The sequence below is a fragment of the Phaenicophaeus curvirostris genome, chromosome 1 (genome assembly GCF_032191515.1).
Source record: "Phaenicophaeus curvirostris isolate KB17595 chromosome 1, BPBGC_Pcur_1.0, whole genome shotgun sequence".
Taxonomy (NCBI): Eukaryota; Metazoa; Chordata; class Aves; order Cuculiformes; family Cuculidae; genus Phaenicophaeus; species Phaenicophaeus curvirostris.
In genome coordinates, this window is record NC_091392.1 from 130,012,983 (window position 1) to 130,040,771 (window position 27,789).

Sequence of the window (27,789 nt, forward strand, 5' to 3'; positions counted from 1 at the left end):
TGCTAGGGTTGGCCAGGTCCACCAGGAAAAGAACAAACAGACATCACTTGAACTCTTAGAGGCATCACAGAGTGAAGCAGTCAAATATAAGGAGAGAGGAGAGAATTTTTTTCAGACTTTATTTTAACACCGCTTTATTTTATACATATTAGATCAGCATTTTATAAATATCACTGTCCATGTTTAGATGACTCTGCCATAGTTATGTAGCTTCAGATGTATTTAGTATCTCTAGACTTACTGAAGTTAGCATGCATTTGTGTAATGCTATAACATTTGAAAGTTGGGTGCTCATATTTGAGAACTCAGTGTTAACATCAGGAGCCAAATTTCAGCTCCTCAGTAGTAAAATATTTGGCTAAGCAATTATATTAATAGTATTTTCAGTTCTCTTAAATTTTTGCTCTTCACATTTTATAGACATCAGCAAATTTACCATTTACTTTTGCAATGACTTTGGAATTCTCAATAAAACTTTTTTCTCCATTTTTACCTGTAGCAGAAAACAATAAGACTCTAGTAAACACCTTATATGTTGCGAAGTTGCAAATATATTGGTTATGTAGCTTAGAATGAATTCCAAATCAAGCACACACTCTGAGGGCCAGAACTAAAGTCAATAGTAATGGTAAGCAAACTGATGTAATATTTTACCAATAGCAATTTCTAAATGATTGAAAACATGACTACAACTATTTCTGTTGCTGCCACTTGCAGCAGTTCTAAATTTGACTTCAGGTGTCAGCTTCAAGGGATTATAAAGAAAAAACACATTCAGATGAGCTATGATAATTGAAAAACCTAACAAGCATATATTTCCTGATTTACATTTCCAGTTAAGGACAAATAATGACAGCTTGGAAGCACTGAAGGAGTGTACACAAGTGGCATATACATCTCAATGTCTGAGAAGTCTTTTGAGACAATGCTAATGAAATGAATTATATTCTTCCACAATATCCTTCCAAATTCTGTCACCTGCAAAGCGTCACAAAATCTTTCTCCATAAACTTCTTGATAAGTTCCCTGATTAAATCAGAAGAATGCTAACATACAGAGTAATAGGGGTGGCTAATGTCAGGCAGATTTCAGAATTAGCTCTTGTACAGAAGACGGGAGATACGGAACCAATATCCATAGTCATCTGTTTACAAATCTTGTTTTTCAAGCTGTGTTGTCCTCTCTCAGTGCCTCAAAAAATGATAAGAGCTGATAAAAGGCAGGGCGCTTTTCTGGTAGCTAAATGAAGCAAAGATGGGTATGGTTATTTAATTTTGACATCATTCAAGAACTGTAATTTGGATTAGTTGATTCTATCACACAGAAATTCTCATAGACAGTGATTCTTATAGGGTAAAGAAAATTAAAGTTACTTTTTATATGTTTCTTACATTGGGATAGTTTTATCTTCTTTATTTACATTAGCATGTCATCAAATATAAGTTATTTTTCTCATTTTTATGACAATTATATCAACCCTCTTCTCTGAAATATCACTGTCATTTCATGGTATCACCATAATGTGCCAGTTTTTTGTTGCTATTGAGAAACTAATCATGCTCCACAGACCGCTGACTAAACTTAAAGAAGAACAATAAATTAGGACCATTGCTTGGCACAACAGATCTCTCAAAATAAAATGAGCATGATCAACGTTTGACATAAAACTCCTAGGACACTCACAGATGGGGTAACACATCCTTCACATTCTAAGGGTGGGGTTATTTCAAGCAATGTTAGGTATCTGAAAAGGTAGAGGTCTCATCTAAATTAGTTGTTTAAATTAGTTGTTTAAGCTAATTTATAGTTAATATGAAAGCACTTCTTTTTTATGCTGTAGTGGCTAAGATAGAAAGAACAAATGAGTGTCACTAATGGTCCTGCAATTAAGGAAAGAATTTAGCTTAGTTTAGCACCCAAATTTTAAACCACTTAAATTAGATGAGAAGAATTTCACCCTGATGTTGATATTGAAGGGGTTTTTACTGTTGTTTGCTTAAATACACAGTTCTAAGAAGAAAGGAGCCAATCTTCCTTTATGCCCTATTTCCCATATTAACAACGTCCTGCACTAGACTACTGTATAGAATGTACTACACATCAGCAATGGCTTTTATGAGGGATCTTTTCCCCTATGAATATTAGTTCAGCTGTGAACAGTGACTCCTAGTGACTCTACTATTTTGTTTTCTCCAGTTTGTGTGTGCAGATATACATACCTCATGCCAGCAGTCGCACATTATCTGGTAGATGATATCTGAAACTAGTTGTGGTCTATAAAGTCTGTATCCTTGAGAAACTTTCTCAATCACCTGCATATTATCATAAAGCTCATATGGCTGCTTTCCCAAAGTGAACACCTCCCACATTAAGATACCTGCAAAAAAATTTTCATGGCAATGGAATACAGGAGATGAAATTCAAGACATATGAGGTAACCCCTTCTTTTCCAGAACAAGACACACATGCAACACAAAACTGATCAGACTCTTTACAGAGAATATTTTCCAAAGAAAAGTATGGAGACGACTGGTAAGTGTGATTCTGTGCCCAAGTGTAAATCAGCTTCTGCTGTAGCAGAAGGTGAAATCAGATTATGCAGTTAGTTATATGATCTATTTAATGTGGACAATAGGGGACAAAATCCACAACATAGCAACCCACAGATTGTAGTTTTTACAGTATATATACAAACATTCCCTTATATATTTGTGCGTGTGTGTTTACACAGGGAGGGAAAGAAAGAGGGGAGGAAAAACAAAATGACAGCTGCAGGTATTCACGTTTTTATAGAATAAATCAGAAGAAAATTTCTACTGATTTTGTGAAGTGAGTGGACATATGCCTCTTGGTATCAGACAGACTTCTGAGTGCTTTGTATTGTCAGATACACATGCCTGTAAGAGCTGGATTATATGGAAGCAACAGAAACACTGGATGATATAATAATTAATTCATGATAGTTTCACAAGAAACAATTCATGTTGTTATGAAACATATGTGATAATCATGCCAGCTGTAATGTAAAAAGAAATAGTGAAATATTTACTTTACAATGATACATAATACAAGCAGTAAAGATTTGTTTTGTTAAACAAATTTATTGGACCTTTGACTGCCCTGTAGTTTGAAGTCTAGAGCCTTGTAGTATCACAGTGAAATCAAAATAAAATGGTACATGAATTCCAGCTTTCCCTGATGAGAATATTAAAAAAACTCAATACTACTTTTTCTCTGACACTTGCTTTTGGGATATGAATACATCAGCTCAGTTATTCAGCCTGTTAAAGGTTCATTAATTTAAAACAATCAGACAAGAACTGATGGAGCCTACTTTTCCCATGCTTTCACTGTATCAGTGGATAGTGTTAAAGTGAGAAAAGAAAAAATGATGTTTCTCACTGAAGTTAATGCCAATATTGATGTTAACAACAATAAAGCCTGGAGCAGGATTTCACTGATAAGAGCAAAATTAACAAGTATCACCAGAACATCCAAATTCTGATTTAATCATATATATTGCAAACAACTTGTAAGGGAGGTGAATGCATTGTTTCTCTGTTAGAGTTGTTAATATTGAGACAGTAGATGAAGTTAAAGATAAAAAGCAGCCTAGCATTTGGAAACACTTTCATCTGTTTAATTCATCATTGTTCGATGTCAAAAACAGTAGGCTGCCAATCTTTAATCAACTTGATAGCTGCCAAAAATTTCCTACTGGAGAAGTAAACCCATGTAAGTGGAATTGAAGCTCATTCATGAAAGGCTCTTTTTCATTTGACACTTTTTGCAGACTCTTACACTGAGCAGATGCCAGGGATTTGTAAATCATAGCTTGAAAAACACTGAAGTAGAACTTCAAATATTTGAAATTCCTGGGTAGAAAGCGATCTGCAAACACATTGATCTGCAAACACATCTTATTTTTCTGAGATGCAGAATCCCAGCTCATACAGGCTCTTTTCCACAGATGGTTTATGCAGAGATCACTCTGACCTCTGCAGCAAACAGAAAAGCTCTCTTGACTTGGACAGTACTGATTTATGGTCTAGATATGCCAAAGATATTGTATGATCTCAAATGCCAACAGTTCACTTTAGTATATTAAACACAGATATAGCAAGTCAGGAGCAGGCAGAGGTTCTACATGCCTAGGAGAAAAACAGTAGGGCTAAACAAATCCAAAAAGGACAGAGTTTGGCTGCATAAAAATATTAAGCAAGAATGCAAGCAATAGCTTCTTTTTATGCTCTTTCAGTGTTAAAATGTCCAGCATTTCAGCCTAGTAGGTTGAGGAAATCCATATGTAATGACATATATGCATACATATTTACATATTAAATTCTGTACGTACCAAAGGCCCATACATCTGACTTGCTGCTAAATTTAGTGTAATGAAAAACTTCTGGTGCTGACCACTTCACTGGAAACTTGGTTCCTAGTGAACTTACATACAAGTCATCTAGAACATACCTACAAGGCAAGAAGCAAACCTGGTTGTGATTGAGTTACAGTGAAATACTATTTACTGTTTCTTCCTTGCATATCACAAGGTTCCTAAGAAAAGCCTGGGCAGAATCCCAAATCTCTAAAGGATACCTGATAGAGACATTAGCTATAATCTATAGAAAAGGTCACTGCTATTATTAGAGAAACAATGCAGAATCATAGAAATGCCTGTTGTAAGGCTGTCTAGCCCAGCTTCCTGCTCAAATAGGATTACTCCCAACATCAGATCAGGTCAGCCGTGGCTCTGTGTGGTCAAATCTTAAAAGCCTCCGAAGACTGCAATCTCATGGCCTCTCTGGCTGGCATGCTTCACTGTTGCACCACCCCCCTGGGGAAACAATTTGTCTTCCTATCCATCTTCAACATGCCAAGCTACAGTATGTGGCCGATGTCTGCTGTTATATCACCTGGCACTAAGACTTCTTTGGCTCCATGAGCTTAGTAACTGCAAGTAGCTACAGGCAGATTTTAGGCTCCCTCTTACCCTCCTCTTCACCAGACTAAGCAGCCTGCTCCCTCAACCTCTTCTCAGAGGACCTGTTCTCTAGGCTGCTCACCTCCAACTTCTGTCCTTTGAAACTGCTGATTACTTACCTCAAATTAGGTAAAAATCTTGTACACAAAGTAAACTCCGAGATTTCTATAACAAACATCACTAGCAAAACCTCTCAGCTGTGATTTAAGGCTTAATTTTTTGAGACACAGAATGCCTTTATCCTAACCCCGTAATGGCTTCTGGTCCTTAATGGAAAGGAGACACAAAGAGCTCTCTCATGCCCTGTGGCTTAACTTTTTTAACTGCCATTTGCTAGCTGATCAGTGCTAGTAAACTACATATACACTAACATCATAGCTTCACAAGGCTTCCAATTCTTTTACTTACCTAGTCATCCCAAAGTCAGATACTTTCACAGTAAGACTGCTGTCAACCAAACAGTTCCTAGCAGCCTTCAGTAGAAAAGTGAGAAAAGAGATGAATGGAAAAAATACAGAGGAGCAAATGCTATCATGTCTTGGAAATTTGCTAATAATAATTTATGTCCTCTAGCATCTCAATGAATAATGGTGTTCTTTGATTGAAACAATTAAGTTTGGAACTGTAAGGGAATTAGGTAGCTCTTTTTATTTCACTTTTTGGCTATTCATTAAAAAAAATTCTATACCATTGCACCAGCTTGACAAATGACAAATGACCTTTCAAATTATGTCCTACTCCAGGGTTCTTTTTGGTAGTCTCAGAACTTAGCAGCAAAAAATGAAAAACAATGATTAGATTATTCACAACGCTCTGTAAACAGAGTGTAGCAATGAAAGGTTATTTAAACAAATTGATTTGTGAAAAGTTCAACATAATACTAGCTCTGCAAATGGTCACTTGAGAATATTTGCCTAAGGCTATACCCACTGCCTGCATGTTTATTAATTTCTGTGATAGTTTCCATCTACAGTTTTCAATCTGAAATCAAGCCAGGTTTTATTTCTGTTTTCCTGTGGTGCGCAACCAGTTTTCAGGAAACTGACTTTGTATTTACAGCTTGAATTCTGCTACTTAAATTGTCAGATAGTCCTAATTTCTGAATTGGGGTGTGAAAATTGGTGAGGATGGATTTAACAACTTTGTCTACACATAAGGACAATTCTTTGAAGCCTCCAACAGGACATTTAAAATGCTACTTGAGAAGATTGCACACCTATTGGAAAATTAAGTAAGTCTGCTACATAAATTGCATAAACTTAAAGTAGAAGTCCTTGAAAGGACTGACCCCTTCATCAAAAGAAATTTGAAATTGATGATTGAAAATTGTCAGATAAATGTATTTTAAAAAGATGGGCAACTACAGACTTTCAAATTCTGTTACTGCTTGTCATGCACCAGAGTAATTTCTAGTTTATTCTAATAGTGTTCACACTTGTTTTATAAGGTAAATAGTTCCCTGTTAGATAAATCCCTAAATCATTAAAAACAATCTAAGTGACCCAAATCTTTAATGCTGTTCCTCTTTCTCCCGTAGGACTACAGTATCATCGGAGAGAACCCTTTACTTTAGTGGACTGATTTTACAATCTGATGTCTGTGCTGCTGAGTGATGCACAAATCCTTGAGGCTAGAGCCCAAAAATGCAGGCAGCACTGTATGCAGTGTTGTAGGCCAGTCAGCTCAGTTCTGAAGCAGAGCATAGCAGCTTGTGGGCTGTGCTGGTTACATGTGGCTCTAGCGCTGCTTGTCCAGAGTTGCCAGCTGGTTCAACAGTCCACAACGCTTTGCCACGAGTGCCAACAAGAGCTAGAGCATCTGTGGATGATCCTGAGGGGTTGGACTGCCTAGTGTTACGTCACACGTCTACTTTCCTTGTTCTACTTCTCTCATGGGTTAACTTACCAAATCTCTATGTATGAACTGACAGCTCTCCAGAAATGCCATAGCATCACAAACATCGTAACATATTTCCAGAAGCTGAAGGGGTTGTAGTTCCTTCCCATGATTCCTTAGGTAGTTAAGTAAACAGCCATTGGGCATATATTCTGTCACTAGATAGATGGGATATGATTTTGAGCATATACCGTACAGTCTAACAAGTTTAGGATGATTCAGTTTCCTAAAATAAAGAAAAAAATAGAATAGTCGAAGAATAAATAGGGATTGTTTTGCATTTCTGTATGTTTTGTTCTTCAAATGTCAACACAATGTACTGAAAGAAATTATTCAAACTGGATATAATCCTGTCTCAGACTCCCAATATTCCTTAGCAATTAGAACTGAGTGTCCTACTGCTAATTACTTTGAAACTCAGTATTGATGACAATCAAAAGACTCAATATTGATGAAATGACAATGTTATATGCTAAACCTGAAATTAGGATGTAGCAGCTCAAGAGTGTAACATTAATGGTGGGAGAAAATAGATCTGAGTTGGTCAGATGGTCCTTAGACATTAAGGTTTCTTACCAAAACCATGCTGCAAAATTTTAAAATTCAGATTCCTGATCATATCAGCTAGTAACTGACACAAATATATCACATTCCTTCAGGATGAGATATCCAAAATACTCTTAAATTTGTATGCTTCAATTAGGATCTCATGGAATTTCACTGGAAGTTCTAATGTCTTTACTTCTTTGGAGACAAAGACTAAAACTTAAAAGTCTCATGTTCGTATTTCTGGCATTTGCCGGTTATTCATCTATCTCTCATTCCTGCCTGCAGGGTGGCAGGATCAACTTTCTAACCTCTTCTATATAAATGCTAATGCAGCATAGGTTTAAGTAGCATATGTGGAACCTCTTAAGTAATGGAAGAGAGGTTAAGTGAAAACTTTGTAGATGAACCAATAATCTTTGTGAAGTTCTTTCAGTAATACTTCAAATATTACACATGTTTACCTTTTTATCCTGTGTCTAATGTACTTACTATTTTTTGATGCTATTTTTTAAGAGGAAATTCTCTTTCCTGTGTGTGCTATTCATTACTGATTAATGTTTGGAGACATCATTATTTCCAAATAATTAAGTGATGCTATAGCTTACATCATGGTCTGAGCTTCTTCTATGAATTCATCTTCTGACATTGCTCCTTCTTTAATCATCTTTATGGCCACATCATATTGTCCCTTCCACTTTCCCAGATGCACCACTCCAAACTGACCACTCCCTAGCTCTCTCAACAGGACAATTTCTTCTCGTTTCAGCTCCCAGATTCCTAGTGGGACAGAAGAAATTCTTTTAGGAAAAAACCCAAAAAACAAACACCAAAAAAACCCCCTTATAAATTGAGAAAGTTGTATGCATCAAATGATGATATATTTTCATGCAGAAGACTGAAGAACAAGTATTACCACGCCAGGTAATGTGGCAAAAGGAAAGAACAGCCACGACTTGGATGTGCTGGGGAAGGAAACATGCAAGGTCTTGCACAGTTGATATAAAACTTGACATAAAGTACTTCAAAAAGGGCATAGCATAAAAGTTAGCATAAAATGACTTTGTATTCATCTTGCCCTGGATGCAGGCTAGATGCACTTGTAGGAAAGTACACGCTGTTTCATAGAACCATAAAGTCTCAATGCTATGCTGCACAAGAGGAAAATAGAGAAAGAGCTATTGACTGAAAGGCTATCCTCCCCAAATCCTCATATTTTCTCCTGCATGGACAAATCAAAATGGCCACCAGATAACGAGCTCGAAGAACCTGTAACCTCCTGTAAGCCTGAAAGCAGTAAGATTTTTTGGTTATTCTTTTCTTGGTGGCCAAGACTGACACTGGCTTAAAAAAAAAAAAAAAAATTCTCTTCATACCATTTCCTGATAAAGCTGTTTCTGGGACTTTGTTTGCATGTGTAGATACTGCATGCCGGAGTCTCGTCACCATACCTACAAAGAAAACCTATTAGAGGTCCCAATATATGAGCAAGTCTTCTGAAACCAAACAAAATACTAGGAAAATAATAATTCCCTCCCCTCCCATGTTACACCCTTCCAGATAATGACAGATACTCAACATTCAATATTAAGTAGCTGCTGCGTCATGACACAAGATTTAACATTTTCTGTACTTAAGGGCTAATCCAGCAGAGGTATTGCGAGAAGAGGTATTATAATACCAATAAGCACTGTACAGCAAAAGAAAGCAAGTGTATTAATTGTAAGTATGTTAGATCAAGTTTCACCAACATTTTCCCAAAAGATGCTTCAATATGTAGAGCATTCAGTTCTGGAAGAGATGTGCCTTAATTCTGATAATTCCACAAGCGTAAGCCAAAGAAAATCAAGTAGAAAGAGCATATAGGATTACCAGCAGAGTTGTGCTGATGGTAGTGTATAAGCTTCGGAATGGATTCAAAACAGTAATTTTCAACGAGGTAATACTTGTTCTCAGGGGTTTTGTGTATGTGGTAATGTTTCACCGTTCCTTTTTTATTTCTGAAAGACATCACAAAGTTCTGTACGTGTCAGAGCCTTGCAAAACGCCTTCCAGTCCACATGTTAATAGATCAGTTAGTTGCTGAATGAACTGCAACACACTAGCTGGCCAAATAATGAAATATGTAGTAGATGCCACTGGAAAGACTGTTACTGCTGCTTCAGTTCTGTTGTCCCCAACTTTACATCTGCTGGCTACGTAGTACAGGCTCCTAGCACATTGGAAACTTCTGCTGCATACTCTAATGTAGTCTGGTGGTTAGTACTTGTCTCCCAACAGTAACATTCAGAGGAAAAGGAATGCTCTACATCACATTGTAATGGCTCTACATCTAGTTTTGAACACCTTCTCCTTCCTTTCCTTCTCTGTCACTCTTGAGACTCTATTGCCCTGGATTACCTGGATGCATGTTGCATTCCTATGTTTAGATAAGAATTCTGCACCTCCATTCTCCTGTTTAGGGAGCCAGGGGCATGTATGAGTTCAGATAACTGATATGGCCTGAATGTGCCTGATGATTACCTTTAACACAATGTGGAGATTCTGTTGTTAACCAGTCACACCAAGCAGCATGCCCATAGCACAGTCATAAAAATGATTCATATTCTTTGGATACTCACTCAGGAATCTTGCAGAATACAGACACGGTATACATTCCTGCTTGGCTTGATTTCCGAACCATAAAAGCACCTTCTTTTGCCTAATTAATAAATAATAATAATAATAATAATAAAAGCTACAAGGAACAATGAGTTTGGGATTTATTTCAGTGGCCTTTAGGCTTTTACACTGTAATGTACACAAAGGACAGGAGGGGATGTAACTCATGCAAACTCTTTTAAGGGTTACATTCAGACAAGATGAATGATGACCTAAAACCATGTGCTTCTCTCCACTAAAAAGAGAGTCTAGGTAATTGGTTTGTGGTATTCCCCTGTTAATATATAGAATTAGGTGAGTTAAACCCCAGCCTTGACATGACACAAGTAGTCTACAATTTTGGTTTTTTGCACAGATACAGATTGGGGAGATAAAGAGTTGTTAACCGCATCTCCTTTCTCCTATCCTCTCCATCCTCTCCAGAGACAGTACATATTATGAGACCCAAACACTGCCACATACATTCCATCTGAATAAGAGCTCTATCCAACATGCTCAGTTCCTTTAGGTAGTGCATTAGATTTCTGAATTACTGAATAAGTAGAAGGATTTTTCTCTCCACTCTGTTATATTTGGACTATTTGGTACTCCAGTCCTAACTTTCATAATCCACTTTTACTTCCGATAATAGTTTACCATATTGGGCTGGAAATTCTGTTTTTTTCAAGACCTCTTAAAGTTCACTAGAGTCAGGAGTATCCAGCACCTTTGGGGACTGGGACATATCTGCCTTTCTCCAGTGATTTGCCAAACTTGAATTTAATTCCTAAACCTATGGTGCAGGCCTAAGGGAAAGGACACTGGACCAAGGCTCCCAGAGGGTTGGATTATATAAAAGTTTTTAGTATCTCAGTACCAATAAGACTGGCTGTGAGAAAATGGCAAGTCACAAGAAAAGAGCTTTACATAGCACACTCAAGCACAAAGTATGGTTTGAGGTAAAACTAAAAAACAGAGCTTAGAGGGGAAATACACTCCATGTAGCTTTGTTCCAAGCCTATTTTAGAGGTGCATCATTTGCTCATTTATGTCAAAGCGCTATTAATACATGCAGGTATTTTTTAAGATCTGTTTATCAATTCTAAGTTAGCACGAGAATTTCTAGCACTCTGTAATACTACAGCTATTTGAAGAGCATCAGCATCCTCTAGCTACACAATATAGCAAAGACAACAGACAGAAACATTTCCATGTTTGTTCATATACAAGTGATAAAGGATATGTAGGACCTTCTGACGGAGCAGCTGCTCAGACTGGGCACGGAAGATATTTCCAGCATACCAACTGCAAAGAGAAATACTGAGTTTATTATTTGCAGGCTGATTTCTGAATAAGGCACAGCAGGCATACGAAAAATGCCAGAGAAGATAAATATTTTAAAATATGTTTTTAAAAGCCTGAAGGTATATTTGGGACTTGTCCAGCATCTAAGAGTTTAGGCCATGAGATAAAAGGCAAACCACTAATCCCCATCTGCATCCTCTCATCCAGTGGCTCTCCTCACCCTGAAATATCTCTGCCTACTCTGTGACTAAGTTTTTAAAGAAACTCCTTAAGGGACAATTCTGCTGCTCTAAAGTTCCTCCAGGATCTCTGCCAGAAGTAGTTTTCTCTTTCTCCTGCAGATCATCATACAGATGTCTGCCTAAAAGCTAGAAGGTGCATAATCCTTCTCTAACCTTGAACTTTATAATTGCCATAATATTTAAGTCAATTGAAAAATCCCAAATGGAAGAAACAGGCTAAACATGCTTTGTCAGATCAGTTCAGGAAGATCCAGTGAAACCTTTTTAAATAGCAGTTCACTTTTATGAAGCAACTTTTTTTTTTTTTTATGAGGCAAACAAGAATGAGTGGTCTAAATCATGGGGGTTTTTTTGTCTGAAAGCAAATAGATTCATGCCTTTAGAAGTCTGTGAGCAGTGATGTTGCTGATGAAAATGTCTGCAATTTTTATGACAGCCATGTGTTGGATACTGTTGCTCTAGGTATAGTGGACATGTTAAGTGGAAAGACAATCTACCTAGAGAACTTTTGGCTCCCATGAAGACATATTGTATATACTCACTCATGCTTAGCAATACTCTGCTCTTCTGACAATGTCTGTTGACTGACACCTGAGTTTTCCCTGCAAAGACAAAACAAAATGCTGAAATTGTGAAAATCTAGTTATGAAAAATATCTTTCTTGGGTTAAAACTCTTACGACATATATTTTTTCGAGTAGTTATGCCATGGCCTAAGGTGAACATTTAGGAAAGTTTAGACATATTTAATTGTCTGGATTTTTTTATGACTTGGTAAACACTGTTACAGCCTTTCTCCTCCACTGTGCAATGTGTTGGAAAGCCAAATATTCTCTGTGCTTGCTGTAACAGGCAATGAAACTACATATCCTTTCAGTGACCTTATGGACAGATTGCATCTACCTTTCTAAAATTTACATGGAAGATTTCCAAAACTGCACAACCCTAGACTTTCCAAATAAATGTTCTTAGCAAGACAGACTACAGGAGTTTGTATGGCAGTAAAAAAAAAAAAAGGCCTCTAAATTAACCTCATATGCAGAAGTAATAATGATCTTTTTTATGCTACCTTTCATGGGATGTATTTTATTTAAATAAACCTCTGAATCTTGTCCAGTATGGTTTACTATGAAACAATCTTTTTTGTTTCTGTGAGATTTTCATTCATGTATTTAGGCATACATTTAATGCTTACAAGGTTGTGTCATTTAGCCTGGAGAAGAGGAGGCTGAGGGGAGACCTCATTGCTCTCTATAACTACCTGAAAGGAGGTTGTAGAGAGGAGGGTGCTGGCCTCTTCTCCCAAGTGACAGGGGACAGGACAAGAGGGAATGGCCTCAAGCTCCACCAGGGGAGATTTAGGCTGGACATCAGGAAAAAATTTTTCACAGAAAGGGTCATTGGGCACTGGAACAGGCTGCCCAGGGAGGTGGTTGAGTCACCTTCCCTGGAGGTGTTTAAGGCACGGGTGGATGAGGTGCTGAGGGGCATGGTTTAGTATTTGATAGGAATGGTTGGACTTGATGATCCGGTGGGTCTCTTCCAACCTGGTTGTTCTATGATTCTATGATTCTATGTTACCAAAAAGAGAAAGATGGATCTGAGGTATCACTTCAACAGACCTAGGCTCCCTTTATCCTGTGCTGGGCCATTCACATACATACAAAGGCATGAGAGTGCTAGCAAGACTGATTTAATACTGAAATAAGAGTGCAAAGATTGAAATCCCAGCAGTTTAGAAGTCAATGGTGAAAACCTATTGATGAAACTAGGATTTTCAAGTGATGTTTTCTGCATTAATGTATGATCAAGAAGATAAATTGTTTCTTTGTGCCTTTCAGAAAACTTTATGTATAGTACTCAGGAAGTCACTTAAAAAGAAAATTATTCTGAAAATACTGCTTAATCTTTACTAGAGTGGTGAGGAAAACATTTAAGCAATAGATGGCTGCTTATTTATTCACCTTGGCTCATCTTCATTCAGAGATAACTTTCTCAAGCAAGTGCTAGGTACAAAACCTTCATTCCTGCAAAATAAACAGTTCAGAGTTTAGCTATCGCACATGACTGCATCTTGAAGATGTTCACTTAAAATAGGAAAAAGGATTAATAAAAGAGTCACTTTTGAGAATGTCACTAACAGAATTGCTCATGGTTAAAACATTTCTGGTTTTACTTACCATGAAGAAAAATATAAAAGTAATCTGTATCAGCAAATTGCATTTCAATTAAGTACTCTTTTTGCTAGTCATTGAAATAGCTTCTTCCTCCATGATCGGCTTCAACATATGGAAGATGTGAGCAGCTGTTCAACAATATCATTACATGCCATCTCAGTTGCTGTGATGAAGGATGCCAGTGACTAATGGGTGCCAGCAGAGTACCCAAGGTCAAATGCAGAAAGTCAATAGGATGTCTCAGCACTCTTTCTGACACAATGCCAGACGCAATGGAGAAGCTCAGCTAAGTGAACATGGAAAGCTGAGCTCTCACTTAAAGCAGCTGGCAGCATGACATATTAAACCTAAGTTATGGATGCTAATGGGCACTTGTACTTGTAAACAGGTGGACTGTATGCTGTGCCCATCAGAAAAATAAATAGGGGGTAATTTATAAATTCTATAAATTTTATATTTGAATAGGAATGGACACAAAAAGGAAGCATTTAAACAACACAGATCTCAGTAGGCTGAGAAGAAAATTGAGAGTGCACAAAATGAGGTGAAACAGGCAACTCCTGATGTTTGTTCCTGCTACATGCAAGAAAACAACATCATTTTTTTATCAAGCAGAATTTAAAGATTTTGTTATTACGTATATGTGACAGGATCAAAACTGCAAAAGACTTAGTTTCTCAAGCCAAAGAAAAAACTGTAATTGTTCTTCTTTCTCTTTATTTTGTTCTGCTCTTTCATTCATCTCTGAGCCCTCTACTCAGGTTCTTTAAGCAGAGCTTTCTGTATCATATGCTTTTACATAGCCATAAGCGTTCCATTGAAGGCATTTAGAAGCATATCTCAGCTTACTAATTCATTAGCTTTTGAGTTGCTGGGGTTGTGTGTGACTTTCTTCATCCAGAACCATATGCCAGTCCTGTGCGTTACCAAGTGCAGACATCATAAGTTAAATTTGCTTTATTTGTTTGTTTCCTTGCAGTTGTAAACTTAATCAGTGAATTATGAGTGGATCAAGTAATTTCACAGAATCACAGAATCACTAGGTTGGAAAAGACCCACTGGATCATTGAGTCCAACCATTCCTATCAAACACTAAACCATGCCCCTCAGCACCTCATCCACCCGTCCCTTAAACACCTCCAGGGAAGGTGACTCAACCACCTCCCTGGGCAGCCTGTTCCAGTGCCCAATGACCCTTTCGGTGAAAAATCTTTTCCTAATGTCCAGCCTAAACCTCTCCTGGCAGAGCTTGAGGCCACTTCCTCTTGTCTGTCCCCTGTCTGTTCCAAAGCAGTGTGGGCATTCCCTAACTCAAAAATTCTTCCCTTCCACAGTTCTATCAAGTACATAAAACCAGACTCAGCTAGTGTCCGTCATGAGACAGAAAAGGAATCTTATCTCTTCCAGGCAGCTCCTGTTTATTGCACTGCTTTTGTCTCTGGTGTGCTCCTAAAGCTGTTTCTTATTTAATAACTTGCAAAGACACTCTCTTTTCTGTCCCAGCTGGATATAAATGAAAAATGCCTTGTTTTAAGTTGCTGAAGAGTATTCCTCCACTTGTGACCCTCAAAGAGAGTAATTAAACTCTTTTGTTCTGCACAGGGTGAGGATGCTCTGTCTCTGTGGTAAAGTATTGCAAAAGCTGGGGAAGGACTGAAGTGATTGTGCCTCAGTTCTCACTAGTCTCCTGTGCTGTTACTGGTATTGCAATAGTAATAGCACTGCTATAAAGATGCTTACAAAAGACAAAATACTTGTGAGGAAAGATTTTATCTCTCTATTCACTTAAACTAAATAATTGGGAAAAATGGATAGTTTCTCTGTACACAACCCCTTCTGTAGGCACATATTAAAATTAAAACCACTGGATACTACCTTAGCTAGTATTGTAGGCAGTGGCTGTTGTAAATCTTGCTGAACCTGGCAGCCAAGGGTAGTAATGAAAATGGAGTTGTACCGAAGACAATGAGGCTTCTAGAGGAATGTTTAAAAGCTGCTAAGGGAATTCTAACATAGAACCTGAAAGGACTGCCTGGAGCGTCATCAATGAAGATAAGTTACATGGAAGACCATGGTCATGGAACAAAAGTATTCTGCAGGGCGTACTTACCCTTCTAAATCCCTTACTTTCCACAAGTCACAATCTTCCTCTTGTAATACGTAGTATTTATTGCTTCTAACAAGTCGGATAGCTGAATTTCCTTCAGGTTCATAGTTGCATTGGGCCACAGCCGTATTCAGGACTGACTTGTCTGTTGACAGAACCTGAGTCTGGCTTCTACGCTTCTGCTTTTGAAGACAGAGGAAATAAAATGATAAAGAGATACAGCACTAGGTACACTAAGGAATAACACATGACATGCACATGATCACTTGTATCTTAAACGTGTATAATGATATTAGGCAAATTAATCAAAGCTAAGAAAATAGGCACAGGCAAATAAGTTTTTCCTCATCCATTTAGAAGCCCAGATATTGTTGTCCATATATGTGAGACAGGTGACAATAAAGAAACAAGTACCGTGATAATGACACCAGAAGTAATTAATTCTGAGAGGAGGCTGAAGCTGCTGTAACAGGGAGTTCTCATTACCAAAATTACATGGTAGACTTGACTTCTATCAAAAGCCCACAATGTATGTGCAACAGATGATGCTTAATAAACTATTGCAATTCATGTGCTTTGAGGACCATGTGACCAAATTGCATTTTATTTTAACTAAGTGTGATGAAGTCCTATTATACCGAAAAACCCTGTCACAGTATTATAAAATAACTTCATTTTTTTTTGAGTGGTGTTTGATCAATAGCAATGTTAATGTGAAGCACAAGTACTATTTAATTCTTACTAATAATCACTGAAAGCAAAAAAACTATGCTAATTCTAAATCATTCTCCATCCTTACCATGTTTTATTGATGCCTAAATTTCTCTGTGCAGAATTAAACAGGTATAGGCATGTAACTATGGGATCCATCTTACATAGCTTTGACCCTTGTCTTCACACAAAGTGTGTCATCCTACAGAAGAATCTACTTCTCATACTGGTTGTTGAAGAGGTCTACACAAATGACTTGGATGAGAAGCCTGGCGTTAAAGTTAGGTGGCATCAATCAAATCATGGGCAAGAGAGCATCCAAAAATAAGACACTGAAATTCATTTAGAAATGGGGGAAATGCTGTAACTGAGAAAATCCAGACATCACAATTCTTTAAGAGCAGAGAAATGTACATATGAAACACTGACAACAAAGTATGAGGGAAAATAATAAAAAATTCGGAAAAAAGTCTCCAAATACCACTTCTTTATTACTGAAAAAAAATTGTAATGCAGTGCCAGGGAACTGCCCTGAAGCAGGCTATTTAAGTCAACTCCAAGTGACCATGACATTGTATGTTTGCTTTTTTGCCTCTTTATTGACATTTCTTTTCTTAATTTGAACAAGGAGAAACCAAAGAGCCAAGTGAATGCCTGATTGAGTCCACTGAGCCACAAGATATGCATGATCTCTTCCTGCAAATGTACAAAGCCCCAGTCTGATCTCATTAAGCTCTAGTGGAGATACTAATTCTTTAAAGAGATACCGCTCACAGCAGAGTCCTCACTTGACTAGAATTAGGTCTGTTACTCATGAAGTACTACTACTTGAATCCAGTAAGCGTGGCTCCTGTTGGTCAGATCTGACTTCAGAGGAAAGGAGCTTATAGCTTGAGGCCCTGTGTTAAGCATGATTCAAGTCTTCGACTGCTTTCTTTGTGGAATAATGAGAGAACTAGAGCTGCCTGCAGCTGTCAGAAAGAGAGAAAATTATAATGCAGAGATTAAATTATTTTCTCTTTAAAGCATCTAGTGATGCTAGAGCATGGTCATATTCAGCAAACACATTTATGAGCTGATGTGCACCTCTGAGCTTTGGACTTGGTAATTTTTTGAGATAAAATTTCCTATGATTTTCTTACAGAACAATCAAGGTGCTATGCTCTGATGGAGCTTTCTTCTTTTTGTGTGAACAGAAGAAAGTGCAAAGCACTGGCCAAAGTAAATGGCAGAAAGAATTATAATTATGGAAATGAGTTTTCCTTTGTACAACCTGCCAGGGAAAAGAATTAGTCAACGATGATCACATCGGATTTGCATCCTTTTGGGTTTCACTGCTGGATGTGTATTTTTCTGTTGCAATATTCTGGATGGATTTCATATATAATCTGGTACAGATTAATGTCCTGATTTGTGTCCATATATACAGTTTTCCACTTCCAGAACTGGTTGAAAGCCCCAGAGCATTTCCTAAGAGTAACTGGGGGTTTCTTGTTATTTCCTTTATGCTGCCAGTGACATTATTGTGGTTTTAACATTGATGACTGTACCACTGTAATCTAAAGAGAGAGCCACAGGTGACTGAGATTCAGCTGCAATGTGCAAATGGGGAATGGCTACTATCTGCAGAACTGCTCCACTACCATACAGCTGGAAGCCTGTGCTGCATCACTTCAGCTTCCATAAGACTTGTACAACACATAATCATGAGAAGGTATGTGTGTGAACTCAGTGGACAGAAGATCTGATCTACTGCAGTGTTGGTCTGACCTACATGAACTGTTTTCCATTGCAAAGACATTGAACGTAAGGCACCAACAGAAGTGAAATTGTTCCTCAGAAATGAAGCTGCTGCTTCCTGCAGTTATCAAAGCACAGAGAAAGTTCCCAATGGTTCCCATGAAAGGATTTGTGTGCCCACTATTCTTTATAATGGCATCACTCTTTAGCAACCAACTCATCTGTGGGAAACAGAGGTATAATGCTGAATTGATGAAAGGGACAGGGGCATCCAAGGTGCAGGATGTAAGCATGCAAAATTAATACCTCATGCAAAATGTAATGCCTCAGGTCAGTTTTGCCAACATGCAAACTTAATGCCTCTGGTCAGCTGGGAAGAAAGCAAGAGAGCAAGGCTTGCAGAGGCTAGAGAGGTGAGGATCATGAACTGAGAGGTAGGCAGAAGGGAGGCCAGAGGTACGGTGATACCTCTGGTGATCAAACTGAATAGATGAAAAGGCAAAGTAAGAATGTGCTGAGAGGTTGTAGAAGTAGCTCAGTGACTAAATATAGATTTCTCACCATGAGAAGACTTCTTAACCTGATTATATCATGTGGCTTGAGCAAATGAAGTCAAGTTGTTCTAACCAAGCGTGGAAGTAATTACATGTAGATTTACTGAACCTGTTTTAGAAGTACCAGTCTGAAAACTGTCATGTCTCTGCTTTTTAAATTCCCCTTTCAAAATACCTTTTCTGAACTCAAGCAGGTAATAAAAATAAATCACAAAGGCCTAGCAGAAGCCAATATATTCAGCAGCAGATTTGCATGACTGATGATCTTTCCAGATAGACAAAGTATCTGGTGATGGAAGCCAGGCAAAACAGACCATGGTATTCAAAACAATTTACACTACTGCATGTTCACAATGCTATTACTTTCATATCTCTTTATCAGAAAAAATGTCAAGAGGTCCTTTGCTCAGAGCTTCTTTCCAAGGCTTTATTGTTATTTTTCTTAAAGGTCCATTTTACAGCTCTGGTGATTTTACCTTCTTTCCCTTGATAATCTATGTGTTTCTTACTGCCCTGGTTGTTCATATCAACTGTATACACATTCCAGCATTGTTTCTTTTCATTACTTTCTGATTAACAGAGAGAGGCTAGGAAATAGACCTAGATTGTATTCTAAAGACGTAGAGCAGGAGACAAGTGAAAATAAAGTAGGAAATACAAATTTTAAAATCCCATTATTTGAAATCATATATGGTTTAATTTAGAAGAAGGTGGGACAATGATCTGTAAAAACTCAGACAGATCATACTCTTAGTCCTTTTTTAAATAGATAAAAGAATCATAACTTAAGCCACTTTGTTCTTTTCTATTCTCTTGTCATTGTTAGCCCCTTCCTATCGAGAAACCTTAGTAATTAGCCTAGGCAGTAAATCTAAGGTCAAACATACCACTATTGCCCTTATATTTGTACATGAGGAGACAGATAAGGAAATAAGCACAGAAGCACATCTTCCAGTCTTGCTTTTATTCTTAACACTGCCAACAGTTACCCTTCTTCTTTGTCAAGCAACTGTTGTGCTAGAGGCTTCAGGCTGAATCAATCATGAGCTGCACGTTTTGGAATCCTGGTGTCCTGTTCCTCTCTTTGGGTCTGTGCAAATCTGCCTTTCTCAGACAGCCAGTAAATCCCACTGGTGCTGGTGGGACACCACACTCTTGGATTTCCGTCTGATATGAAGTGAAGTTACAGGCAAGAGCCCTTAAAGAGCTCAGATGCACTTCCTAATTCATTAACTTAGAGGCTGTCTCTGTAAAGTTGGGCTAAACAGCTACTCCTAACCAGCCATCTGTACTCCTGATCCAACCTCAGAGCAGCACAACTTGGGACCTGCCCGGGATAAATGCAGTTCATTCACCATTTCTTACCCATGCAAAGCAAGTATATCCGTTCACCTCTTCAGGTACAATGTTCTCTCCAAATAGTGTGAGAACCTTTTTCAATGGGGAGGGTGGTGCAAGGGAGCTTTTGGCATCTCTAGGAACAGCCACCTCCTACACACTAGAGATCTATTTTTGATGGAATTCCTCGATCCCACTGGAAGTAAGTGTATAAAGCAAAAGACATCCTTACAAGGGCTGTAGCCAGTACCACCACCACCGTGAGAAAGTGAACCGAAAGTGGCTGAGACTTTTTGTGTGCCACAGAGAGGAAGGAGACAAGTCTCTCCCTCTGACATGCTGATGGACAGAAGTATGCAGAAGCTGCGCTGCAAATTAGAGGTCCACACCATCTGCTAGTGGGTGCCTGTTCACAATTCTCCATACCATAGCTCCCCCAACCACCTGGAGCCAGATACACAAATGTTTTCACCTACCAGTACTTGAGGGAGTAGAGGCAGCGGTTTCACAGACCCAGTTGTACAACACAGAGTCACATCTAGGAAAGAGTAAAGAGGAAAGAAACCCCATAAATTTAAGTAAGGCTTTTTCTCTTGAGGACTTCTCATCCGCAGCTCTATACAGTGGCAGCAACACCATTGTGACAGCTGTCATTTCACCTCCCTGAGGTATCAGCCTGTATTTCCCAGCCTTCTCTGAATTCAAGCACCATCTCAAAATCTTTAAAAGCCACATCAACTATTGTTTTCATCTATGCCAAGCCACAAATTCAGGGAAATTTGTGGCTGTATTTAGCTCTACATTTTTCATAGTTCTGTTAACTTATTTGATTGCATACAGAGGGAAATGTGTATGTTTTTTTTTTCTTTTTTTTGCTTTTTTTTAACCTTTTGCTTAACAATTTTAGTTTATGAAGCAATGATTAAGTATCACAGATTTCAATTACCCAGGGGTTACAAGGCTGTGGCTCTCTGGACTTGTCCTTAAGCAGACAGTTTCCTTGTGCTCCACACATCTCTCTTTTAAAACTCAGGAGCTTATTTAGGAACAATTTTACAGTATATGCAGCACATTATCATGGATGCATTATTGTCTCAGACATAAACAAATCATTCAATATACCAAAATTTTATTTTTAATTTTTCTCTTGGTGAAGCCATCCATGACTTGTATTGAGGTATTTTCTTGTCCTTGCGGCTGACTGGGGGTTTTGCTTTTGAAACAAACAGTTTTGAAACTAGATGAAGCTATTAAAATTAACAAATCAGCTGACAACTCTTTATGTTATTTAATGCTGCATAATGATGAAACCTGCAGTCATAGTAGATAAGCCTAGATAATTAATTTCAATTTTCAAAAGCAAATGCCTGTTACATGTCTAAATAAGGTGCGTAACTGCTCATACCTGCATTTTTTGATTTAACTTCTAATTTAAAAACTAAAACCCGTAAATAATTGTGATTAAGTTCTCCAAAACATACTCTAGAAAAGCATGTTAAAATAAACAAAAAAAGTGCTACAAGTGAAATCACACTGTTTAGAAAAAAACCCAGTAAGATATATCAATGTAACAGTTTTACTTCTGTTTAGTTATGAAACTGGACTGTTTTACATCGTTTGCACACACTCTTCTGCTGAACTTTTATTGTTGCTACCCATACAGATTATAGGATTTCATCATTGGAAGGATCTTGCAGCATAGTACTACAATTTATCTGGAGAGCTTAAGAATATGGAGAAAAATAATTCCATTTGGTTTATTTTGTAGGTAAAAAATATCACTAACTTTTTGATCAAACACAGCAGATATAATTTAGTGTATTATTTTCCTCAGTTATACTGTAAGCCATACTTTATAGCAGCTACGATGTTAAAAGGTGCTTAACACATACATGAAAAGATGACAGTAATTTAGCTTTTATATTTGTTACAGTGACTTAAATGTCCATGCAGTTCAGGGATATTGTGAAAAACACCAGTGAGACTCATCAAACAACAAAAAAGAATACATTACATGTCTCCCAAATTGTACATCCAGGAGCTGCTTTACAGGTCTGGTTGCAACAGAGAAATTTCCCGTTGACGAAGAATCCCTTATGGTACTTGTTTAGTAAATTGGAGTTGTCTTTAATTTCTGGAAAGCATAAAGAAGCCACAGAGAATGTGACAGGCTGCAAAATAGGAATGTTCCTTATTCTGTTCCTGTTCTGCTACACTAAACCATGGGACATCAGAGTTCTTATCAAAACCTAGATCTAGACACAAATCCTGGCCACATTTTTATTTCTATGCCATAGTCCTCTATGCAATCTCAGGTCCGAAACCCATACCCTCCCATCAACGTGTTTCTTTGGGAAAGAAACTTCGGTGTCAAGAAGATACAGTACAATTCAATGAAACATCCAAAGCCAAAACAAGATCTAACAGCTATGATTCAGAATCATGGATCTCATAAAGATTTCACTAACAATAATAAAACTCATTAAAAGAAACCACTTTCATATATCAAACTGTGATGAGTATTTTCCTAGAACGATCTGTTGTGAGAAAATTATATTCACTGATAGTCAATACATCATATGACAAATAAAAACTACAATTTATCTGTTAAAATATAGTTCTTATTTAAGCACATTGAAGGGGAACACCATCATAGAAACATTAATTTTATATCTGAAGTACTGCTTTGCTCTGCAAAGAATTCCTATTGTGTTAGAGATACATAAGTTACATGAGTTGTAGTGAAGGTTTTGGATTCAAAAAGTATCTAAAAGAAATGTAGAAGGCATAGAGTGAGACTTTAAAAACTGATTGCTTCAGGACAGGTTTTCAGTTGTACTATGGTGACCCAGAGTAAAGCCAAGATTCCTGAACATATGACAGCGCTGAAAAAGGATCAAGACAGTCCTTTATGACAATGCTTCTTGTCTTGTGCCAGTGGAATATTTGTGGTATTATTTGTCTCATGAGCATTAAAAGACATATCACTTATGCAACTTTACACTTCACGAATTTTGTTTTACAAAATCTTTCTGAAAATTTTGCTTTCTATAAGGCTCAGTGTAGTTTGCCAAATGCTTCTGGTCCACAGTTTCTGTAGCTTTGCTGTATTGTCATACCCTCAATTCTGTGTATGCAAAGAGAATCACAAACAGAGGGGTAGCTCATACTCAGGATTACAAGTACAATTAGGGAGGATATTTGTTCTCATACCATTGTACATTGCCTATTTTAGTTGCTACAATGGCCAGCACATCTGACAATTGCCCTGTTTAGTGTGGGGCTTTTACCTTCAACGGAGTTATGAAGGGACAGAGTTTTCTGCTTATAACCTACATTTTGTATGACGGCGATTTTGTTTCCTTGAAAACAATAGAAAATTATTTGGGGAACAAAAAAAGAGAAAATACAAAGGTAAAAGCACTAGTGCCATTTGCTATCAAAATGGTATTCATGCAAGCAACTGCTGTACTAATCACATCAGGAATTGTTGTGCTCTGTTAATCTGCATAGGGAAAGGCTGAACATGTGATGAAGATTAAAAAATGCCCCTGAAAAATACAAAAAATATGAAAAAATACAAGCTTTATTTTGGTGTATTTCTCACTGAAACTTTCAGCCTTTAAAATTTCTAATCTATTCTCAAAAATATCAACCAGCTGGTGCTGAAGTGTGAACGAGACTAGAATGAGACTAAAAAAGGTGACAGTTTTGCCCAAAATGACAGGGCAGGAAAATTTTCCTATCTCTTCTCATGTTATTTGAATATTTTTGTGTACAAAGGCATACTGTTACCTTTATGCAAAGCTGCAAGCCACCTCTCCCGGCTCTCTTCATTGGTGGCATAGACATAGAGAAGTCCACCCTTGTACACGATCTGGAAGAGGTTGGGAATGCCATCATGGTAAGAGTGTACGGCCTGAAAGCACACAACTGTGCAGAAGGTGAAAGGAGAAGGGGATAGAAAGCAAAAAGGCAGGCTTTGTCGACCCACATTGAATTCCCATAACTTAGTAATGTTTCTTAGAGGTTCCTTTTTGTTATTGCCAGTTCATGTTAATACTTCATATTAGATGTATGTCATATGTAATATAACTATACATAACTAGGTACTACATTAACCAAAGTAGTTTGTGTGCAGAAACAAAGGATAGCATAGACTATTTCTGGATATATCCATCTCCTAGGCACAAAAGCACACATGTAAACTCTTTCCACTTCAGTTTTTCCAGACTCATCTTCCAGCTTTTGTGTACTGTTATACAAGGCCAGACTGAATGCTTACCAAGACTAGGAACCCATCTCTGAGAGTATCCAGTAATAAATACTGAGGCAGAATACATGCCCAGGGCAGCAGAACGGCGATCACAGAATCCTGATACAAAGGGAATTCATTTATACTTAATACATTTGAGAGTTTTTTCTTCTTTTTCAATTAGTTCAGTCGCCTTTTAAAGCAAATAGCTAGTACCTACTGCCGTAAGCAGTCCTACAGCTCACCTACACAATATGAACAGTCAGCTTCTTTTGCTTGTTTTCGGCCTATCTTCTGCTAGTTTCATTTGATGCTTACTTAATAATTACTAATAACTGCCTTGCTTTTTGGATCGTGGTTAGTAGTGACCTGACCAAGTGTGTGTCTGTATTAAGTCAGGGTTTCATTTCCCTTGTGTACATTGCTTTTCAGTCATCTGCACTGAATTTCAAAAATCACTGTATTGCTTTTGTTTGTTAGACTGAAGAGCCCTTGTTATTAAGTGTGTACTCCCACTGGTAAGCATACGCAAATTATCAGCTTGCTTCCTACTTCTTTATTTAGTTAAATGGTGGAGCCCCATGAGCTTTTCTATTTAACATGTTATCCATCCAATCTATTAGTCATTCTTAAGTATCCGTTTTGACCTCTCTTCAGTTTACAACATCTTTCTTCAATTATGTTCTCCAGAACTAGATGCAATGCTCTCCTGATGATCACAGTAGTGTCAAAACATATTGCTTTTACTCAACATGTGCCTGCTTCCATGTCCAAGGATGCTATTAACCCCTCTGACCACAGCATTGCACTGGGAATTTATGTTCAGCTATCATGATCCTAAAGTCCTCTCTAGACATAACTGTTTCCCAGAATAGTCCCCCATCCTGTAACTACAGCATACACGCTTTTCTCCACTCCACTATATTATGCACTCCTGACAAAAATACACTAATTTAACATAAATGTGTCATTCAGTGCCACAAAGCTGGGGGAGGGGGAAGAGAAAGGAAGGCAGGAATGACACCAAGGATCAATCAGGCAGTGAAATATTGAGTATCTCTCATGAGGTTGCCCTTGGCCATTGCAGTTATTGCAGGGTCATGAATTAATGCACTGTTCAGCAACCCTGTTATTCACTGTCTCTAGCAGAATGCTGCTTGTGGTTGCATTGTTTGAAATTGACACTCCAGAAGAGAATCTGTGGCCACTTCTCACATCTGCATGTCCCACTGCCCGAAGAATTGAGATTGATGGAGGCTTTAAGGAGGAACCTGATCTGGGGAACTGAAACAGTTGAAAGGCAACAAATTTAAAGTTATGGTTTTCTCATCACATTTAACTCTTGAACACAGGTAGTGCTTAGTGCACCTGCACCTTCTGCTACATGCACAAGGTGTAGGCTTGGATTTCCTGGTTGTGGAACATTTGAATGGTAATCAGGCAGTCAGGGATCAAATCCTGTACTTGGTATTGATCCCTACGCTCCCCTCCTCCACCCCCACAAAAAAAGAGAAGTGGAAAGAGCCTGAGAATTAAAATCAGAATTTTTAAGTTTTGCTGTAAAATTGATGATAATGACATGGTGTAGTGACCTGTATTTTCCAGATCATATTGAAGCAAATATCTGATAGACCTTTCAACATAAAAGAAACAAAACTTGATCTAAATTCTATCATCATAGTCCATTACAAGCATTTTAGCAAAGTCACAACTTCAGTAATAAGAACTGATCTTCTCTTTGCTGAAAATTGCAGGATCACGGAATGGCAGGGGTTGGAAGGGGCCTCTGGAGATCATCTACTCCAACTCCCCTGCTGAAGCAGGTTCACCTAGAGCAGGTTGCACAGGAGCACATCCGTGTGGATTTTGAATATCTCCAGAGAAGGAGAATCCACAGCCTCTCTGGGCAGCCTATTCCAGCACTCAGTCACGCTCACAGTAAAGAAGTTTTTCCACATGTTAAGGTAAATGTCTGTAGCACTCAGCAATGTCATGCATCACCACTCAGGATAGCACTTTAAGATAACTGGAAAATTTTACATGAAACAGATTTCATGGCTAACCTGAAAAGGATATTGTCTCCCAGGAGGTGTTGATTCCTCAAGATCCACTGTCTCAACACATCGGATTTTCTCAATCTCAATTGACCCCCTTTTGCTTCCTTTTTTCTAAGAGCAAAAAACCACAACATACTGTGAACTAATGTTAACAAAATATGAAGTATTTTAGTTTGACTATATTATTGCAATTTCATGTTTTAAGCTGGATAAGCCATAGCTTCACATTTGTTAACAAGAAAGGTAGTAAAAAACCTCCTTTGTGTCCTGCATCTATTATATTGATAAAATTCCTTTTTAAGCCACTTACAAGAATTACAGGACATGGCCCTGTATATGAGAAGACATCTGCTGCATCTGCAGGAGTACAGGGCAGAAGTGGAGACTAGGAGGAAAGAAGGAGGAATTGAGAGGAAAACCTCTTAAGAGCAAACTAGAAGCCTTGCCTTGTCATTCATAATTTTGTTAGGTTAATAGAGCTTGTTCTCCTTGAGCTTTGCAATTTCTTAACAGGATGTAACTCACAGGTGGAGTCCAAACGTATTAAAAGGAGCAAAAACTTTAAATAAGTTTCCTGGGACATATATTTGCATTCCTGATGTGAGATATGCTGCGTAAAAAGCGACTCTCTCATGATACATGGTCACTTCTAAGAAAACAAGGTTCGTTTAACCATCTGCTCCATGCAGCTGAGGGATGAGATTTTGAACTAATTATGCTTCATACAAGTAACTTCTGAAGCCAGTTATGTACATCAGTTCAGAGGGAAGCCAGAACAAGGAAAATATCCCTAATCAAGACAATGTGTAAATATATGCCAAAGTAAATTACATGCTTAAGTCCTCTTTGGAAAGACACAAACAAATGCTCAGTGGTAAGCACAACTGTAAGAGTTGTTCTGAATAGAGACACTCTTAATCTTGTGGCTAAGTGTTTCCCTGAATTGAAACTAGGATTTGATATCCTGTAATTCTATTCAAAACAAAGTACATCTGTTGTTCTAACACATAATGCCTGATCAAGTATCACAGAAGAAAAACAGAGGAATAAGGTCACAATGGAGAATCTTAGAGCAGTTTACTTAAAATTGTTTCTTACCCCTTTGTCATATTCATAATAAGAAAGGTTTGCTTTTGTCAGAACAAACAACCTTCTCTTGTAATTAATTGGTGATATTTTTTTCTTCTGTTGTGATTTCTTTAGAAGAAGTTCTTCTAGAATTGTTTTCTTCTCCATTA

At 37.8% G+C, this 27,789-nt stretch overlaps 2 protein-coding genes across 2 annotated transcripts in view; one reads left to right on the top strand and one right to left on the bottom strand.

The window, feature by feature from the left end:
- The window catches only part of AP1S2 (adaptor related protein complex 1 subunit sigma 2), a 216,039-nt gene that overhangs the window by 119,113 nt on the left and 69,137 nt on the right, over positions 1–27,789 (top strand). The window lies entirely within an intron of this gene.
- BMX (BMX non-receptor tyrosine kinase) lies at positions 1,165–27,787 on the bottom strand. Its single transcript, XM_069849958.1, has 18 exons — positions 27,650–27,787; positions 26,558–26,662; positions 24,035–24,116; positions 22,254–22,373; positions 20,716–20,777; positions 15,900–16,078; positions 13,577–13,639; positions 12,156–12,215; positions 11,317–11,371; positions 10,048–10,127; positions 9,299–9,426; positions 8,803–8,877; positions 8,035–8,206; positions 6,890–7,106; positions 5,393–5,457; positions 4,355–4,473; positions 2,220–2,377; positions 1,165–1,239 (listed from the first exon to the last, which is right to left on the bottom strand). The coding sequence occupies exons 1-18, from the start codon at positions 27,785–27,787 to the stop codon at positions 1,165–1,167; spliced, it is 1,953 nt and encodes a 650-aa protein (XP_069706059.1).